The sequence below is a fragment of the Salmo trutta genome, chromosome 17, assembly GCF_901001165.1.
Source record: "Salmo trutta chromosome 17, fSalTru1.1, whole genome shotgun sequence".
NCBI lineage: Eukaryota > Metazoa > Chordata > Actinopteri > Salmoniformes > Salmonidae > Salmo > Salmo trutta.
Window position 1 is genome coordinate 32,192,397 of NC_042973.1, and position 21,496 is coordinate 32,213,892.

The 21,496-nt window shown below is 43.2% G+C and overlaps 1 protein-coding gene across 1 annotated transcript in view; it reads left to right on the forward strand.

The window, feature by feature from the left end:
- Nucleotides 1–21,496, forward strand: part of LOC115152047 (voltage-dependent calcium channel subunit alpha-2/delta-1) — a 131,039-nt gene that overhangs the window by 82,780 nt on the left and 26,763 nt on the right. Inside the window, exons 12-26 of the mRNA XM_029696518.1 lie at nucleotides 379–483; nucleotides 1,098–1,176; nucleotides 1,296–1,345; nucleotides 1,471–1,560; nucleotides 1,683–1,757; nucleotides 2,021–2,101; nucleotides 2,322–2,396; nucleotides 9,959–10,030; nucleotides 10,534–10,605; nucleotides 10,836–10,897; nucleotides 11,217–11,293; nucleotides 15,976–16,036; nucleotides 16,277–16,371; nucleotides 17,129–17,210; nucleotides 19,558–19,620. Of these exons, the coding sequence (XP_029552378.1) occupies nucleotides 379–483; nucleotides 1,098–1,176; nucleotides 1,296–1,345; nucleotides 1,471–1,560; nucleotides 1,683–1,757; nucleotides 2,021–2,101; nucleotides 2,322–2,396; nucleotides 9,959–10,030; nucleotides 10,534–10,605; nucleotides 10,836–10,897; nucleotides 11,217–11,293; nucleotides 15,976–16,036; nucleotides 16,277–16,371; nucleotides 17,129–17,210; nucleotides 19,558–19,620 (1,139 nt within the window). The remainder of the gene's footprint in view (nucleotides 1–378; nucleotides 484–1,097; nucleotides 1,177–1,295; nucleotides 1,346–1,470; nucleotides 1,561–1,682; nucleotides 1,758–2,020; nucleotides 2,102–2,321; nucleotides 2,397–9,958; nucleotides 10,031–10,533; nucleotides 10,606–10,835; nucleotides 10,898–11,216; nucleotides 11,294–15,975; nucleotides 16,037–16,276; nucleotides 16,372–17,128; nucleotides 17,211–19,557; nucleotides 19,621–21,496) is intronic.

Consider the following 21,496-nt stretch of genomic DNA (forward strand, 5'->3'; position numbering starts at 1 on the left):
CATTACTGCTAGATGGGCCCGCTGCAAAGTCAAAATTGTCTATATTGTAAAAATGTATGAAAACTAAAATGTGCTTTTTGATCTTAATGTAAGGGTTAGCAGTATGCATGAGGTTAGGGTTAATGTTAGGATTAGGTTTAAAATCTGATTATATGACTTTGTGGCTGTGCCAGCTAGTGACTACTACAGTTCTGACTCCAGGGCAAGTTTCATGACAATAAACGCCAACCTGCGTGTCCAACCCTCCTCCAGTCTTTTAAAACCCTGATTTTTGTCATCTGCTTCTTACCAGTACCTTGATTACAGGATTTGGTGGTGGTGTGTTAGGATGGGGGTCAGCAACCCCTGTTCTCTACCTGGTGTGTTTTCTCTGTGCAGACTAACATCACTAGAGCCAACTGTAACAAGATCATCATGCTGTTCACTGACGGAGGAGAGGAGAGAGCATCGGCCATACTTCAGGAATACAACTCTGACAAGAAGGTACAGCTGAACGCACACACACACTTTAATGTATAATCCACCTAGTCGATGACCCTCCTAGTAAACACAGAGTAATGGGTTGGATCAAGAGGAAGTATTCTGTGTGCTGAACCTATTGTTTATACAGGTGGAGGGCAGATGATTGTTACAAATACACACAAACACACACACACAAACACACATACACACATACAAAACCCTAGACCTTAACCCTAGCTCCTAACCCTAAAACTAACCCTAGCTCCTAACCCTAACCCTAAACCTAACACTAATTCTAACCTTAACCCTAAACCCCCTAGAAATAGCGTTTGACCTTGTGGGGACGAACAAGCAGATATGAAGTGTGGTGATAACTCAGCACATGAAAGGAAATGGGCATGATGGGGGGTAGAGAGAGCATGGTAACACCACCCCCAGGTCTTCACAAAACAACCCACTGCGTGCACTGTAACAGTAACCCTCCCACGAGCAAGATGTAACATTCTATGGCTCATAATAACCTCACAGTGGCTTGGTTCATTCAATACCTAACTATGGTTGATTAACTTCCATCACACACAATACGGTTCAATGTGGATGTTGCTATAACAGATTCATATGTTCCTGTGTTCTAGGTGCGTATCTTCACCTTCTCAGTAGGTCAGCACAACTATGATAAAGGTCCAGTCCAGTGGATGGCCTGTGCTAATAAAGGTATGCTGTTGTTGTTTGTAATATTGAAGCACTGCTACAGCTGTGTATGATTTGAGGTCCATTTTGGTCTACTCATATAGTTAATGTCCTGATCTTAGCCCATTCTCTGTTTCTCCCAGGATACTTCTATGAGATTCCCTCAATTGGAGCCATACGCATCAACACTCAAGTGAGAAGCAATGTGCATGAACATGTGTGTGTGTGTTTAATGTTGTCCCAGACGTGTGTCTGTGGTTGACTTTGTCTTTAATTTTGGTGTGTATTTGAAGGAGAGTATGTATGTGTGTGTTCTAGGAGTACCTGGATGTACTGGGCAGACCCATGGTTTTAGCTGACCAGCTGGCCAAGCAGGTCCAGTGGACTAATGTCTACCTCGACGCTCTGGTATGACATCACTTCCTCCTATCCCACAATGCACCTCACCAAAATCTACCTCTACGCTGGAGGCTTCTGAAACCCAACAGCGATGACTTTAATTTAGCTTTCTTTGTCTGTGTGTGTGTTAGGAGCTAGGTCTGGTCATCACAGGAACCCTACCTGTCTTCAACAAGACCAAGTATAAAGATGAATTGGGCATAGAGGTAATACACAAACAAAACCAGGAAAACAAACTCTTTACATTTACACAGATGCTCTTTCCCAGAATGACTTACAGTAGTGAGTGCATCATTTTTTTTACTGGTCCCGCATGGGAATCAATCCCACATCCCTACCATTGCAAACGCCATCACAGCATTAGACACCAATAGCCTCTAAATCAGCACTACTCTTACTATTCAGACTGTGATTTGACATTTTAATTTTGAACTCCTTGCCTCTTTCCCCCTCTTTCCCTCTCTCTCAGATTCAGAACCAGTTGATCCTAGGGGTGATGGGGATTGACGTGTCACTAGATGACATCAAGAAGCTCACACCGCGCTACACTGTGAGTGACACACAAACTAACACACCAGAACACTCCTTATTCTCTTACTTCAGTCTGTGTTACTCTGACAGCCCTACCCTCTCTCATATCAACTAAATCATGTTGATGATACTTTAATAATCCAGAACAGTGATGTATTGAGAAGACATCAATGTTCCCTATAGTGTACAGCCTATGATCAACCGTCTCCTCCAACCCTCTCTGTGCCTCCGTTTCTTAGATTGGACCTAATGGATATTATTTTGCCATCGACCCCAACGGATATGTGCTGCTACACCCCAACCTCCAACCTAAGGTATGTTCTATTCTTACCTCTTCTTTTCTGTTAACACGTTTTACAATCCCAACTCATACAGAGTAGACTGATGATCCTGAGGTGCTGATATGACTACTGTGGATCTTATGCATGTTTAAATATATATTTATTTTATATATATTTATTTATTTTTTATATTTATTTTTAAGTTCTCATTTACAACTGCGACCTGACCAAGATAAAGCAAAGCAGTTCGACACATACAACAACACAGAGTTACACATGGAATAAACCAACATACAGTCAATAATACAGTAGAAAAAGTCTATATACAGTGTTTGCAAATGAGGTAGGATAAGGAAGGTAAGGCAATAAATAGGCCATGGTGGCGAAGTAATTACAATATAGCAATTAAACACTGGAATGGTAGATGTGCAGAAGATGAATGTGCAAGTAGAGATACTGGGGTACAAAGGAGCAAGATAAATAAATAAATACAGTATGGGGATGAAGTAGTTGGATGGGCTATTTACAGGTGGGCTATGTACAGGTGCAGTGATCTTTGAGCTGCTCTGACAGCTGGTGCTTAAAGCTAGTGAGGGAGATATGTGTCTCCAGCTTCAGTGATTTTTGCAGTTCATTCCAGTCATTGGCAGCAGAGAACTGGAAGGAAAGGCGGCCAAAGGAAGAATTGGCTTTGGGGGTGACCAGTGAGATATACCTGCTGGAGCGCATGCTACGGGTGGGTGCTGCTATGGTGACCAGTGAGCTGAGATAAGGCGGGGCTTTACCTAGCAGAGACTTGTAGATGACCTGGAGCCAGTGGGTTTGGCGGCGAGTATGAAGCGAGGGCCAGCCAACGAGAGAGTACAGGTCGCAGTGGTGGGTAGAATATGGGGCTTTGGTGACAAAACGGATGGCACTGTGATAGACGGTGAACACACACATGATCGTAGCAGTATATCTAGCCACAAGGCCACCATGATGGTCCTGACCGACCTCTAGAGAAACACAACCCACTGCTCCTCCCTACCTCTTCTATTCCTTCCTACCTCTCCTATTCCTCCTCCCCGTTCTTTTCCTCCTCTCCTGACCTCCTCCTCAACACCCGTAGGCCAGGTCTTGACAGGCTACAGAGGGGCATGTGTGGCCCAGGCCCTGGCTCTCTTTTGGGGCATGTTGTGTTCAGAGGGGGGCCTCTCTGGATCTGAATTTTAGTTCTGCTGGGACACATGTTCACATCTCATCCAGCCACAGCCTATACTATGTTATACTATAGTAGAGGCTAATCAAAATGGATACACACTCATGGATCCAATCTATACATACACACACAGGCACTGACCAACACACAGCATACACATGGGAACCATTTCAAAGTGACTGGGGGTCTTGTAGAGTGTTGTATACGTTTCCTAAGGAAGAACCATCTGTGTGAGTGTGTCAGTCAGGTTTTGGAGCAGGCTTCACATTACAGAGAGGCGATCACAGATTAATGCCATCAGAAGGCCTTGGTCTGACTAATGTGATTTTAACCAAGCTGATATACTAGCCAGGCCACCCATGATACAAGTCAGTATTCGACGTCCACCCACGTCTGAGGACGTCAAGCGATGATGTGGAAACCGGTCACGAGGGGCAACAGTGAGCACTGTTATCTTCAAGTAGGTTTTGGTTTTGCTCGGGCATTGTGGACCAGGATGGCGTAAGAATCTGCCTCTTTTTCCAAAGGTTGCAAGTTGAAATCATGCGATAGAAAGTTACTTTTGTTTTAAGCCTATCCCAAACCTTACCCTTACCTTAAACATTTGGAGTTAATGCCTAACCTTAAGATTTTAGAGTTATTGCCTAAACTTAACCCTAACCTTAAAAACGTGACCTTAACCCTAAAAAGTTTGAGAAACATGAATGAACGTCTAATTCTGATGTGAAACTGAGAGCTAGTTGGATATACACTGAGTATACAAAACATTAACACTAGCTCTTTCCATAACAGACTGACCAGATGAATCCAGGTGAAAGCTATGATCCCTTATTGATGTCACTTGTTAAATCCCCTCCAATCAGTGTAGATGAAAGGGAGGAAACAGGTCAAAAAAGGATTTTAAAGCCTTGAGACAATAGAGACATGGATTGTGTATGGGTACCATTCAGGGGGTGAATGGCCAATACAAAAGATTTAAGTGCCTTTGAACAGCGTATGGTAGTAGGTGCCAGACACACTGGTTTGTGTCAAGAACTGCAATGTTGCTGGGTTTTTCACGCTCAACCGTTTCCCATGTGTGTCAAGGATGATCCAACAACCAAAGGACATTTTAACACAATTTAACACAACTGTGGGAAGCATTGGAGTCAACATGGGCCATCATCCCAGTGGAACACTTCCGACACCTCGGCCATGCATCGATGCATTGAAGCTATTCTGAGGGCAATGTTAGGAAGGTATTCCTAATGTTTGGTATAATCAGCGTATGCTACAGACTACCCATACAAGCGGGGCACATGCAACCCTTTGCTGAAGGTTGCAACAGTCATGGTTTGTTTCCTGCCTGGCCACATTTGATTAAACGTTCATTCTATTTCGATAAAAGAGCCTGGCCTATTAATTCATATTATTATCAAATGGAGAATAATATGTCTCCCACTGAAATACTCCATGCATTACTCTCATTACAGTATGTGTCTGTTAGAAAAGGATCTGTAACCGTAAGACAAGACTCAGTAAGACATGTGCCGTCACTCTGCATGAGGTGACAGTAGGACAGAAAGAGAGTAGATGTACTACACAGGAGGTTGGTGGCACCTTAATTGGGGAGGACGGGCTCGTGGTAATGGCTGGAGCTAAAGGAGTGGAATGGTATCAAATATGGTTTCCATGTGTTTCATGCCATTTCATTTGCTTTCTTCCAGCCATTATTATGAGCCGACCTCCCCTCAGCAGCCTCCACTGATGTACTATAGTAGAATATAGTATAGACTTAGATTATTAGCCCATTGGGCAGATCTTTAACTGTAAGACCATTGAGTAGAGTGTGTGTGTACAGTAAAATGTGGTCAAGTGATGGCATTTCCTGATGCTATAGCCCTATGAGCAGCCATACTCCTATATTCCAGGAGGAATAGATAAGAATAGTGACTAGTACCTATTAGTTAGTTACTAACCTCCAGTAAACTAACATCACATAATTAGCTCAATGTTTCACACTGTTTATTTAGACCCTTTAAAATGTTCTATGTAACGGTTTCTTTCCTCCAGTCTATCTGTCACGTTGTTATTATATTATGTAAGTGACTAGAGACGTTTGGGTGTGCGGTTCTGTGTGTGTGCGTGTATGTGAGAGGGAGAGGGAGTGGGAGAGAGAGAAGGGTGGGTCCTAGAGGAAATGATAGATGTTGTAGATAAGGCAGTTAGTTTCCTGTGATGAGTTAAGTCATTGGAGCTACAGCTGTCTGGCAGAGAGAAGCAGTGACTAAACTAACGCATGATGACATTTCCAGGGTTATAGCGGCTCCTTCCTTAGTACTGCTGCTGGTTTGCCTTTCTCCCTGGATAAATTCATGAAACTGTAGTTCCTATTGATATTCACATCATATACATGCTTTTTAAATTATGTCCATTATCCAGTGAAAGGGCATGAGTATTTTCTCATGGACCCCTGTGCTGTCTATGGTCTCCTATGGGGGCCCACCCTGAAACACACACCCTGTCAATCTTACTGTGTATGATGTGTCTGTGCCTGTGTGCGTGCATGTGTGTGTGTCTGTGCAAATGTGTGATCAGAGAAACAGAGGGGTGTGTGAATATTGAGGGTGACCTTTGACTATTTGAACATATTCTCTCTTTTCTCTCTTTTTCTTGTGTTTCGGTCTGTATGTGATTATGGTTGTATAGAAAACCCGTTTCATATTCATCACATAAATCCCTCGCTACATTTGGAGTTGGATTTTGATCTCTCTCCTCCACCCACTCACTTACCCCTCTCTTTCTTTCTCTGCCATATACTTTCATCCTCCCACAGACTAAACGATTTGACTGTTTATCATTGTGCATATATTTTCTCTATCATCTAATGGCCTCTAACACAACTAGCTCTCACAGTCTCACATCAGAATTAGACATTTTTCAAACGTCAAATTTTGAAGTTGTTGCAAATGTCACATTTTGAAGTGTTTAATGTTAAGTTTAGGCATGAACTCCTAATGGTTAAGGTAAGGGTTAAGGTTTGGGATAGGCTTGAAAAAAAATCTCTTAAACAACTTTCTATTGCCGGATTCAAACTTGCAACCTTTGGAATCAGAGGCAGACACTTATGCCCAACCCCGTTCACAACACCCAAGCAAAACTGTTACCTACTTGAAGGTAACAGCACTCACTGTTGCTCCTAGTGGCCGGCTTCCACATCATCTCATGATGTCCTCAGACATCGATGGACGTCGAGTACTGACTTGTATCACGAATGACCTGGCTCCTAACAAAATAGATTTTGTTATTTTTTTCATGCTAAGATCCTCTTCATCTTCCTCCTCCTTCTCCACTGTTCCATCTGTATTTTCTCTCCATCCAATGTAAGGATCATTTATTAACCACCATCATCACAGTGTGTGTCTGTAGCTTTTGCAGAAACTAAATCCATATGAACCTTCTATAAAGGGTATACAGTCTAAAGGTAGAGCAGCGTTGTTTTAGACCAGAGTGTCAGGTTCCATCCGTTTACTGGTGCTTTAACAGAGTAGATGTGGATTGCTGCTGCTACTTACATTATAACATTATAAAGTCACTGATACACACAGAGGGTTTCACTGCTGACATTAACACTGTGTACAGTCGGTCTGTATGAAACACACACACACAGACTCAAACAGGCATGCAGACAACACACGCACAGAATAAACCATCACGCACACAAGCAAAACAAACAAAAACACACACACACATACCAGGCAAAAGTGCATCGAGGACGTCGTCCCCACAGTGACTGTACGTACATACCCCAACCAGGAGCCATGAATTACAGGCAACATTCTCACTGAGCTAAAGGGTAGAGCTGCCTCTTTCAAGGAGCGGGACTCTAACCCGGAAGCTTATAAGAAAACATGCTATGCCCTCCAACGAACCATCAATCAGGCAAAGCATCAATACAGGACTAAGAGTAAATCGTACTACACCGGCTCCGACGCTCGTCTTATGTGGCAGGGCTTGCAAACTATTACAGACTATTAAGGGAAGCACAGCTGTGATTTGCCCAGGAACACGAGCCTACCAGATGAGCTAAATCACTTCTATGCTCGCTTCGAGGCAAGCAACACTGAGGCATGCATGAGAGCATCAGCTGTTCCAGACGACTGTGTGATCACGCTCTCCGTAGCCGACGTGAATAAGACCTTTAAACAGGTCAACATTCACAAGGCTGCGGGGCCAGCCGGATTACCAGGACGTGTGCATGTGCTGACAAACTGGCAGTTGTCTTCACTGACATTTTCAACATGTCCCTGACTGAGTCTGTAATACAACATGTTTCAAGCAGACCACCATAGTCCCTGTGCCCAAGAACACGAAGGCAACTTGCCTAATTGACTACAGACCCGTTGCACTCACGTCCGTAGCGATGAAGTGCTTTGAAAGGCTGGTAATGGCTCACATCAACACCATTATCCCAGAAACCGTAGACCCACTCCAATTTGCATACCGCCCAAACAGATTCACAGATGATGCAATCTCTATTGCACTCCACACTGCCCTTTCACACCTGGACAAAAGGAACACCTACGTGAGAATGCTATTCATTGACTACAGCTCAGCATTCAACACCATAGTACCCTCAAAACTCATCACTAAGCTAAGGATCCTGGAACTAAACACCTCCCTCTGCAACTGGATCCTGGACGTTCTGACGGGCCGTCCCCAGGTGGTGAGGGTAGGTAGCAACACATCTGCCACGCTGATCCTCAACACGGGAGCCCCTCAGGGATGCGTGCTCAGTCCCCTCTTGTACTCCCTGTTCACCCACGACTCCATGGCCAGGCACGACTCCAACACCATCATTAAGTTTGCAAACAACACAATAGTGGTAGGCCTGATCCCCGACAACGACGAGACAGCCTATAGGGAGGAGGTCAGAGACCTGGCCGGGTGGTGCCAGAATAGAAACCTATCCCTCAATGTAACCAAGACTAAGGAGATGATTGTTGACTACAGGAAAAGGAGGACTGAGCACGCCCCCATTCTCATCGATGGGGCTGTATTGGAGCAGGTTGAGAGCTTCAAGTTCCTTGGTGTCCACATCACCAACAAACTAGAATGGTCCAAACACACCAAGACAGTCGTGAAGAGGGCACGACAAACCTATTCCCCCTCAGGAAACTAAGAAGATTTGGGATGGGTCCTGAGATCCTCATAAGGTTCTACAGCTGCAACATCGAGAACATCCTGACTGGTTGCATCACTGCCTGGTACGGCATTTGCTGGTACGGCCTCCGACCGCAAGGCACTACAGAGGGTAGAGCGTTCGGCCCAGTACATCACTGGGGCTAAGCTGCCTGCCATCCAGGACCTCTATACCAGGCGGTGTCAGAGGAAGGCCCTAAAAATGATCAAAGACCCCAGCCACCCCAGTCATAGACTGTTCTCTCTACTATCGCATGGCAAACGGTACCAGAGTGCCAAGTCTAGGACAAAAAGGCTTCTCAACAGTTTTTATCCCCAAGCCATAAGACTCCTGAACAGGTAATCAAATGGCTACCCGGACTATTTGCATTGTGTCCCGCCACCCACCACCCGCCAACCCCTCTTTTATGCTACTGCTACTCTCTGTTTATCATATATGCATAGTCACTTTAACCATATCTACATGTACATACTACCTCAATCAGCCTGATGAACCGGTGTCTGTATGTAGCCTCGCTACTTTTATAACCTCGCTACTGTATATAGCCTCGATACTGTTATTTTTCACTGTCTTTTTACTGTTGTTTTTTATTTCTTCACTTATCTATTGTTCACCGAATACCTTTTTTGCACTGGTGGTTAGAGCCTGTAAGTAAGCATTTCACTAAGGTCTACACCTGTTGTATTCGGCGCACGTGACAAATAAACTTTGATTTGATTTGAAGTATTCAAGTCAGTGGTAAACCCCTACCTGGCATTGATTATCAGCTTTATAAACTGTCTGATTGTATATACAACTATCCAGGTTATCCTCTTGTGTTGAACATGATTCAAAGGGTAAGGAGCAGAGTTTTACATTTTGGCCTGAAGCCATGCTGAGAACCCAGCACTGAAAAACATACAAACTACTGCGTTTCATTACAACTCACTGTAACAACTCAACATGCTTCAGAGGGACCAATATAAACAGGGTCATTCTACTGAATTAACCAGCTTTATTTACTACAATAACCCAGTGTTTCTCTCCATAATAATGCTGTATTCACTGGTTTCTTGTAAATATTGAATAAATGTGTATATGGGCACCTTGTGTGTGTGTGTGTGTGTGCATGTGCCTGAGTTTGTGCTTGCTTGCCTGAGTGCGTGTGCCTGTCTGTGTGCGTGAGTGTGTGTCATGCTAAGTCATCCACCAGACTAAACACCCTCCTCTCTTCAGAACCCTAAATTCCAGGAGCCTGTCACTCTGGACTTCCTCGATGCGGAACTGGAGAACAACGTCAAAGTCCAGGTAAACACACACACACACACACACACACACACACACACACACACACACACACACACACACACACACACACACACACACACACACACACACACACACACACACACACACACACAGGTGTTAGTTGTGTCCTGTCTCCTACTAAATCTAATTGAGTGTGATTTACACAGTGACTGGCTGTAAATGAGAGGACATGTTTACAGGAGCAGTGGACACCACAACTCTGTCTGTCTCTCCCTCTCCTTTAATATATACTGTTGGAGTGAAGTTCAGCATATACAGTATGTCTCCTTGTTGTTATTCCTCTCTCTTCTCGCTCTATCGCTCTCTCTCTCTCTCTCTCTCTTTCGCTCTCTGGTGTACAGATGTGCACTGTGTTTTAGATTATAGAGAGAATGGTAGAGAGATCAAACCCTGTAACCATTCAGATATCTGACACAGGGTACAGTTGAAGAAGAAACATTTTTAGATGTATTTTGTTATTTCTCTCTCCTCTCTCTCTGTAGATCAGGAGAATTATGATAGATGGGAACCCAGGTGAAGAGACCATAGAGACTCTGGTTAAAACTCAGGATGAGGTGAGATCAGCACAAATTACAGATAAATATGTTACCAATACTGACTCAATGATGTCATCTCTCAGTGAAATCAGTGAAAGGTTCCCGGGGAAGTGAGTTATATGTTGTTTAGGATTTAGGATCAGGACTGTATTAACGCTTCTGTTTGTGTGTGTATGTGTTTTCACGTACATTGTGCATGTGTGCGTGCTTCTGTGTGTGTTTGTGTGCATGTGTGTGTTCTCTGACAGAGATACATCGACATAGGAGTAAGGACGTACACCTGGGCTCAGGTCAATGGAACAGACTATAGGTGAGCAGGAGGACTGACAGATGTTGTTGCCAGTTCAGAAACAACCCTTATTAACCCAGTAACTGTAGCCCTAGAAACTAGTGGGCATCTGAAAGCATTGGATAGGTTGCTGTAGTCTTACAGTTGTCTTAGATCTCGCCTTCATGAATAATATATGTCTGGCCAGTAGGGGGCACTCTATGTCCCTTTCCATCACAGTAAAACAATCACTCAAATGTGTTTATGCAGATTATCAGTGTTCTGTCACCTTCTGGATGAACATGTTTTTTCAAGCATCGCCATCAGTCTGTCAACAGTGACCATACCTTTATTTCCCCAGCTTGGCCCTAGTCCTGCCAATGTACAGTGAACACTACATACAGGCCAAACTGGGAGACACCATCAGACAGGCTATGGGTGAGTACAGACAAACAAACACACACACACACACATCAACACAAACAAAACCTTCTTCAACGACTCTGCTCTGAGATCAGCGAGTTTTGCCGATGTCCCTTATTTATAGTGCTTTTGGAACTTCTGTGAGTGTAATGTTTACTGTTCAGTTTTATTGTTTATTTCAATTTTGTATATTATCTACTTCACTTGCTTTGGCAATGTTAACATATGTTTCCCATGCCAATAAAGCCCCTTGAATTGAATTGAAATGAGTGGCCCTCTAGACCAGTCTCCAGTCCTCCTACTCATAGACTTAACCACACATACTTTGATCCTCCCTGCAGTCTCTCCCTTTGTCTCGCTCTCTCCTTCCATCCTACCATCCCGCTCTACCTCTCCTGCTCCCTCTCTCTCCTGGGCTCAGGAGTTTCTCTCCTCCCTCCCCGTCTCCCAACCCTTTCCCACTTCACACTTCCTTTGTTCCCTCTCTCACTCTTTACCTTCATCCTTTCCATTACTCTTTCCTCTGTTCTCTCTCTTGGAATCCGAGGGCAGAGGGGACATATTACCCTCTACAAAGCTTGACTCTGCTCCAGGGCTTTCCTCTGGACTGTAAATCTGTCTGTACCTCTTTCTCTACCCAGACCTGGTTTATAGCTGCTCATAGTGACTTTATCACATGGATCATGTACCTCTGATGTACAAGATAAATCCACCTCTACATCCAACTCTCTGTTGACTTTAATGTTCCCCTCCTGTCCTCTCTCTATCTGCTCCTTTATTGGATCCATACAGCTCCATGGGGCAAGTACTCAGTGTATTCTCTGGTGTATCTCACTTTTCATTATCTCTCCTCCAGTCTCTGCATGGTCATGTGTCTGTGTTTGCTTGATGAAGTATATTAATTCAGAGGGAAACAAGAGGAAGTGAAAAGAGTTTAAGACAGGAAAATGAATGACTAATCTACGGTGGTAGGGAGTAATAGAAAGAGCAGTTAAGGTCCATGTGATCCCTGTCCTGCCAAGTCCTTAGAGGAGATCTACCTGTCATGTTTAACATGCTATTGAAATGATTTATTTCGTTATTTGATTTAACCAGGCAAGATAGTTAAGGACAAGTTGTTATTTACAATGACGGCCTACCCTAACCCGGACGACGCTGGGCCAATTTTGCGCCGCCCTATGGGACTCCCAATCACCGCCGGTTGTGATACAGCCTGGAATCAAATCAGGGTCTGTTGTGATGCCTCTAACACTGAGATGCAGTGCCTTAGAACGCTGCGCCACTCGGGAGTCCATAAGAAATTCCTTGATTATGGACCAGATACTCATGAACCTTTTGATACTGAACCATCAGTAAACGATTTCACAGACTGCTGACATGACTGTATCGAGTTTAATGGAATTGTTTCTCATGATGTCTTCTTTTAAAAGATGGGGTGATGAACATTGATGTCTTTACGAGTGTAGAAACTATAGAACAAAGTAAAATCCCAAGCCAAGGATTGTCACGTATGAAATGATAGGAGAGACAAACACTGTGCTGGAGTAACTGTGGATGTCTGTGAACGAACTATGCTTTATTGCATGTCTCTGCATGGTAGCACATCACAGTTTTGATAGTGCTGTTGTTTTAAATCAGTTTTCCTTCCTTTTCTAGACTTTTTAATTGGTGTAATATCAATTTGGCAAGACATCTGAAATCCCAATGGTTCTGTTTTCTCTCTATCTACCCCCCATCTCTCTTTCTCTCTCTCTCTGGGGTCACTACAGGGCAGAAGGGCAAGTATTCATCTTCCCCTCTTCTGTTTGTTCGATCACTTCAGTCTCACTCCACACCTTCTCTAACTCTCCACACCACACTTCATCTCTGTCCAAAACTGTGTGTGTGTGTGTGTGTGTGCGTGTGTGTGACACACATTGACTTGTCACCACTGTAACCAGTCTGTGGTTGAGATGAAAATATTTGGCATGGGCCCTCAGATCCTCAACAAGTTCTACAGCTGCACCATCGAGAGAATCTTCACTGGCTGCATCACCGCTTTGTATGGCAACTGCTTGGCATCTGACCGCAAGGTGCTACAGAAGGTAGTGCATGGGTCGAGCTCCCTGCCATCCAGGACCTCTATACCAGGTGGTGTCAGAGTAAGGCCTAGGCGGTACCAATGCACTCAGTCTGGAACCAACAGGACCCTGAAAATCCACAGGACATCTAAAAAAGACAGCTAAATAGCTAATCAAATGGCTACCCTGACTACCTGCATTAACCCTTTTTTGCACCAACTCTTTTGAACTGACTCTATGCACAAGCACTGGACTCTACCCACACACTCACACATACTTACACTGACTCCCCAACACACATATACACACACACACACACCCACACACACACACACACACACACACACACACACTACATATGCCCACACAACCTTATATCATGCATATGCATACAGATGCCACACACACACACACGCACACACACACACACAATACATTCAGTGCATTTGGAAAGTATTCAGACCACGTAACTTTTTCCACATTTTGTTACATTACAGCCTTATTCTAAAATTGAATTTTTTTGTTGTTGTTGTTTTTAACTCATCAATCTACCCACAATAGCCCATAATGACAAGGCAAAAACTGGTTTTTAGAATAAATAAATATAAATGTATATTAAAAAAATTTGAAATACCATATTTACGTCAGTATTCAGACCCTTTACTCAGTACTTTGTTGATGCACCTTTGGCAGTGATTACAGCCTTGCGTCTTCTTGGGTTTGACACTACAAGCTTGGCACACCTGTATTCTGGGATTTTCTCCCATTCTTCTCTAAAGATCCTCTCAAGCTCTGTCGAGTTGGATGGGGAGCGTCGCTGCACAGCTATTTTCAGGTCTCTCCAGAGATGTTTGATCAGGTTCAAATCCAGAATCTGCCTGGGCCTCTCAAGGACATTCAGAGACTTGTCCCAAAGCCACTCCTGCGTTGTCTTTGCTTTGTGCTTAGGGTCATTGTCCTGTTGGAAGGTGAACCTTCACCCCAGTCTGAGTCCCTGAGCACTCTGGAGCAGGTTTTCATCAAGGATCTCTCTGTACTTTGCTGCGTTCATCTTTCCCTTGATCCTGACTAGTTTCAGTCCCTGCTGCTGAAAACATCCCCACAGCATGATGCTGCCACCACCATTCTTCACCTTAGGGATGGTATTGGCCAGGTGATGAGCATTGCCTAATTTCCTCCAGACGTGAGGCTTGGCATTCAAGCCAAAGAGTTGGTTTTATCAGACCAGAGAATTTTGTTTCTCATGGTCTGAGAGTCCTTTAGGTGCCTTTTGACAAACTCCAAGTGGGCTGTTATGTGCCTTTTACTGAGGAGTGGCTTCCATCTGGCCACTCTACCATAAAAGCCTGATTGGTAGAGTGCTGCAGAGATTGCCCTTCTGGTTGTCCTTCAGGAAGGTTCTCCCATCTCTACAGTGGAACTCTGGAGCACTGTTAGTGACCATCGGGTTCTTGGTCACCTCCCTGATCGAGGCCCTTCTCCCCCGATTGCTCAGTTTGGCCGGGCGGCCAGCTCAAGGAACAGTCTTGATGATTCCAAACTTCATCCATTTAAGAATGATGGGGGCCACTGTGTTCTTGGGGACCTTCAATGCTGCAGACATTTTTTGGTACCCTTCCCCAGATCTGTGCCTCGACACAATCCGCTCTCGGCATTCTACGGACAATTCCTTTGACCTCATGGCTTGATTTTTACTCTGACACTGTCAACTGTGGGACTTTATGTAGACAGGTGTGTGCCTTTCCAAATCATGTCCAATCTTTTGAATTTACCACAGGTGGACTCCAATTGAGTTATAGAAACATCTCAAGGATGACCAATGGAAAAACGATGCACCTGAGCTCAATCTCAAGTATCATAGCGAAGGGTCTGAATACTTATGCAAATGAGGTATTTCTATTAGTATGTTTTTTATACATTTTAAATATTTCTAAAAACCTGTTTTTGCTTCGTGATTATGGTGTATTGTGTGTAGATTGATGAGGAAGCATGTTGATTTTTTCTATTTTAGAACAAGACTGGAACGTATCAAAATGTGGAAAAAGTTAAGGGGTCTGAATACTTTCCGAATGCACTGTACACTGCTGATACTGTCTATTATCTATCCTGTTGCCTACTCACTTTATACCTACTTACAGTATATATACAGTACATAGATGCATCAATTACTTCGCACCCCTGCATATGGACTTGGTACTGGTACTCCCTGTATATAGCATGTTATTTTGTACTCCCTATATATAGCCATGTTATTCGTTATTCAGTGTATGTATTCCTTGTGTCACTATTTAAGCATCTGATATACCATTTTATGTGATTTGATTTTATGAACCAGTGTCAGTTGAGGATTGCCTTGTTCTAGGAAAGGCCTGACAGAGACAGTCAGCAAAGTGTACTGTCCTATCAGCCGTGAAAAGTCATGCTGACAGACTAGTGGCAATACCAAGCTTAAAAGATGGAACGATGGATAGGAGTTTAGCTCCATAATCACTGTCTCTCTTTCTGTCATGTCTTGTTTCACTCATTCATCTTTGTTTTCAGTTCTCTCTTTTCATAATGATCAGTCTATGTACTGTGTAGGCCATGTATCCTCCTCCCCAGTGTAAGGTTCTAAAGATGTCTCTCTGTTTTCTTCAGCCATGGACACTCTGCAGGTGGAGAGGTTTGATGAGTTGGGACACACCTTCATTGCCCCCAGGTGACTGGCTACAACAGCATATATGAATCTCCTCCACCTCAGATCATATACAACCATTGATACTCCTGTAGTGTACTTACAGCCAAGAGTAGCTAGTTAATCCACAGTTTATGCCAGCGTTGAGTAGCACTGAATAGCATTGAGGACAAGTTATAAAAGGGGTTGAGTATGATGTTGTGCAGATGTTGAGTTATGTTTGAGACTACTGTAACGTATCTAATGTATGTCATATTGAAATAGGGAGTACTGCAAAGGCCTGAAGGACAAGGACAACAACACCCAGTTTCTCCTAGACTTCAACCAGTTCATTGACAGGAACACAGTGGAAGAGCCTTGTAAGTTACCATGCCTGTCCCACGCACTGACACACATGACCACGCGCACACACAGATGGAATTCCTCTGCACGCACACACACACACACACACACACACACACACACACACACACACACACACACACACACACACACACAGATGGAATTCCTCTGCACACACACACACACACACACACACACACACACACACACACACACACACACACACATAGATGGAATTCCTCTGCACACATACACACACACACACACACAGATGGAATTCCTCTGCCTGTTTTGTTCGATAGCCAGTCAAGGTTAAAGAAAGAGTAGCTTTAGATCAATACAGTCATTAATAGGCAGTACACCCACCCAGGAGGGAGTGGTTAGTGGGGTGAGTCAGGCCGGTTTCCCGCCACTGTGATATCATGGTGTTCCATAGCCCTGTGAAGGTCAGAGGGTGGCATCAGCCTGATCGAATGAGGTATAGACGTTTGATTAGTCTAGTCTGGCCAGGGGGTGATATCATCCTGATCGACTGAACTTCCTAGAACCTGATGTTGTCATGCTTCTATGTGACTCAAAACCTCTATAGTGGTCATCATCTAATGGGTATCAGCTACTGTAGATCCTACCATCTTCCTCATAGTCAGCTAATGGAGCTCAATGTCCTCATGTTGTCTAAGCAAGGTCAAGCTTTCTTCTCCTATGTGTCAACTTTGCAGTTTGCCATGGGGTCTACTGCGGATGGTACTTCAGTAACAATGTCTTCCTCTCTAGGTAATATGGCTCTGGTCAGTAGGCTGCTGTTGGATGCTGGGTTGACAGCTGATCTGGTCAAACTGTGGAAGGAGCAGACATTGTGAGTGACACACACACACACACACACACACACACACACACACACACACACACACACACACACACACACACACACACACACACACACACACACACACTTCCCGTCATCACTGCATTGCATTACAGTGATCATGTAAACATTGAGAGTCAGTTAAATGAGTCATATAGACAGTCAGGCTATTCCCTGTTTTATTGATGTCTTATTGGAGAAACACAAAGCAGCTAATACTGCTACAGTCTAATGTATAGGTCTGTTGCTCTGAGAGTCTTGGCCTTGTTTTGACAATAAAACATGATGAAAGAAAGACACAGGACCAGCCATGCCAAGCCATGCCAATAATTAGTGTGTTCTGAAGACACCCCAGTAATTACAGTTAAAGTCGGAAGTTTACATACACTTGGTTGGAGTCATTAAAACTAGTTTTTCAACAACTCCACAAATTTCTTGTTCACAAACTATTGTTTTGGCAAGTCGGTTAGGACATCTACTTTGTGCATGACACAAGTAATTTTTCCAACAGTTGTTTACAGACAGATTATTATTTCACTTATAATTCACTGTATCACAATTCCAGTGGGTCAGAAGTTTACATACACTAAGTTGACTGTGCCTTTAAACAGCTTGGAAAATTACAGAATATGATGTCATGGCTTTAGAAGCCTCTGATAGGCTAATTGACATCATTTGAGTCAATTGGAGGTGTACCTGTGGATGTATTTCAAGACTTCCCTTGACTTCTCTTCAAGACTTCAGTGCCTCTTTGTCTGACATAATGGGAAAAATCAAAGGAAATCAGCCAAGACCTCAGAAAAGACATTGTAGACCTCCACAATTCTGGTTCATCCTTGGGAGCAATTTCCAAACGCCTGAAGGTACCACGCTCACCTGTACAAACAACAGTATGCAAGTATAAACACCATGGGACCACGCAGCCGTCATACCGCTCAGGAAGGAGACGCATTCTGTCTCCTAGAGATGAACGTACTTTGGTGTGAAAAGTGCAAATCAATCCCATAACAACAACAAAGGACCTTGTGAAGATGCTGGAGGAAACAGGTACAAAGGTATCAATATCCACAGTAAAACGAGTCCTATATCGACATATCCTGAAAGGCCACTCAGCAAGGGAGAAGCCACCTGGCATAAAAAAGCCAGACTATGGTTTGCAACTGCACTTGGGGACAAAGATTGTACTTTTTGGAGAAATGTCCTCTCGTCTGATGAAACAAAAATAGAACTGTTTGGCCATAATGACCATTGTTATGTTTGTAGGAAAAAGGGGGAGGCTTGCAAGCCGAAGACACCATCCCAACCATGAAGCACGGGTGTGGCAGCTTCATGTTGTGGGGGTGCTTTGATGCAGGAGGGATTGGTGCACTCAACAAAATAGATGGCATCATGAGGGCGGAAAATGATGTGGATATATTGAGCAACATCTCAAGACATCAGTCAGGAAGTTAAAGCTTGGTCGCAAATGGGTCTTCCAAATGGAAAATGACCACAAGCATACTTCCAAAGTTGTGGCAAAATTGCTTGAGGACAACAAAGTCAAGGTATTGGAGTGGCCATCACAAAGCCCTGACCACATCCTAGAAAAAATGGGTGGGCAGAACTGAAAAAGTGTGTGCGAGCAAGGAGGTCTACAAACCTGACTCAGTTACACCAGCTCTGTCAGGAGGAATTGGCCAAAATTCACCCAACTTATTGTAGGAAGCTTGTGGAAGGCTACCTGAAACGTTTGACCCAGGTTAAACAATTAAAGGCAATGCTAGCAAATACTAATCGAGTGTATGTAAACTTCTGACCCACTGGGAATGTGATGAAAGAAATAAAAGCTGAAATAAATCATTCTCTCTACGATTATTCTGACATTTCACCTTAAAATAAATTGGTGATGCTAACTGACCTAAGAGAGGGAATTTTTACTCTGATTAAATGTCAGGAATTGTGAAAAACGGAGTTTAAATGTATTTGGCTAAGGTGTATGTGAGCTTCCGACTTCAACTGTATATCAACATGCATTCATTATACCATAGACACACATTTGTCCATTATAATCCACACAAGCTCAAACAAACATAATCAATTTACTGAACAAAGAACTCTATTCAGAATTGGGACATCAAAAGAAGTGACTCTCCGGAAATATAACAATCTGTTTTTAAAGGTTCTGGACACAGAGGAACAGAAAGAACACACACACACACACACACACACACACACACACACACACACACACACACACACTGGAATTTTCAGTTCATGCCTCTTTCTGATTTGTCTCGATGGTCCCTTAGCCTCTGTTGTTGAACTGTGATTGCTTTCTGTGTGTTCTTTCGGTTCCCAGGCGCGGAGTCCTGGCCAGGTTTGTAGCCACTGACGGAGGGATCACTAGAGTCTATCCCAGAAGGTACGCTCAGATTTCTCCTTCTCAGTCCTACACTATTAGTTAGTTAGCCTCATTTTCCCATACTTTACTGTATGTGCCTTGCCCAACTCCTGTTGTATAAAGCCATGAAAACGAACAAATACACCGGCACGATTCGGTCTTATGTAGCAACATTTGAATTTTTTTTTTTTTTTACATTGGATAAAAGTAGAGACTCAGAGATAGAAAATCTTATATAATACACTACAGTTGAAGGACAATGGGGAAGTAATTCTGCTTTGAAAGTTTATAAACTTTCTTTATAAACCAGACTTTTGAGAAAATGTCCCTTGAGTTTTTGGTACACCTACTGGAGAGCTCTTCTTTGTCTACACCCATTCAGCATCGTTCACACCTTCTTAAGCCTTAGCCCCACCCATCTCTTTAAGGATTCACATGTGAGGCTACTGTATGTGCTGAACAGAATGAGTACAGCAGTGTACTAAATAACCAAAGATTAAGACTAAAGGCTTGTTTAACCTGCGTCTATCGATATGTCTGTAGACAGTCGTCGCAGTGATATCATGAACATTTTATTGTCCTCCGACATAACGACAACTTGTTGTTATCCTTATGAAAAAGTATAAACACAAAAACAGCAGGCTGCATGAGTAGCCTGGTGGTCCAAAATAGCACAATTGGTGTATTAGTATATGTCAATCTAGCAAACCAGGCAACTAACAGCAACTTTCTAAACAATGTTTTGGTTCGTGTATAGCTTGTTAGCTAGCTAGGTAACGTTAAGTTATCTGGCTGGCCAGTTCAAATAATGACCATATCAGAGTGTGACGAAATAAAAGCAGGGCATTCTACCGGAGAATTTCAGAACTTGGACACTGTCTCGTTGACCTAACGTTGTATCCTAATTTGACTTTGGTGCAGGTCATGATTTTCATCACATTACTGTCTCTGGTAAACACACACTATATCAAATAAAATCAACGTTTATCTGTCACATGCACAGGATACAGAAGGTGTAAATGGTAAAATGAAATGGTTACTTGCAGAGTGGAGTCTTTTGTTTAGACATGTAGCTACCTAGTTAACCTAACAATGAACCAGAATCTCAACTCATAACATTGCTACCCTGCATAAATCTGCAGTTATGCAAATGGCTCTGAGATACGAATAATATTACTACACAGATCCTACATGTACCGTCAGCTTGTGAACCAGCCAGGTAATATGTGTGCTCCTAATCTCAGCTTGTTACCTGTATAAAAGACACCTGGGAGACAGAAATCTTTCTGATTGAGAGGGGGTCAAATACTTATTTCCCTCATTAAAATGCAATTCAATTTATAACATTTTTGACATGCGTTTTTCTGGATATTTTTGTTGTTATTCTGTCTCTCACTGTTCAAATAAACCTACCATTAAAATTATAGACTGATCCTTTCTTTGTCAGTGGGCAAACGTACAAAATCAGCAGGGGATCAAATACTTTTTTCCCCCACTGTACATACTGAGCATGTTATAGACAGAAGCGTGCTACATCGACGACTAATCCGAACTTATCTCTCGGCACATCCAGCCCATCCATTATCTCAGCCAATCATGACTAGCGGGAACGTTCCTGTCTTTTCCTGTGGCTAAACCAACTATGCTTGTAATTATTTTATATTTTTTGTATTTACAGTTGGCATACGAGTTTATTATTAGGGCATAGTTCACATGTTCCAGAAGGCATTTCTAACAAAAAATGCATTTTGATCAAAAATCTATGTGTAAAATGCCTCTCTGTGAAGTAGTGATGCACGACATATGCCTAGTTTCCTGAAACGAGTCACAGATAGGAGTTGGCTAAAGCACAAAGCCATTTTAAAGGGTACAGTGTTTTGGATATGGTGGATATGAT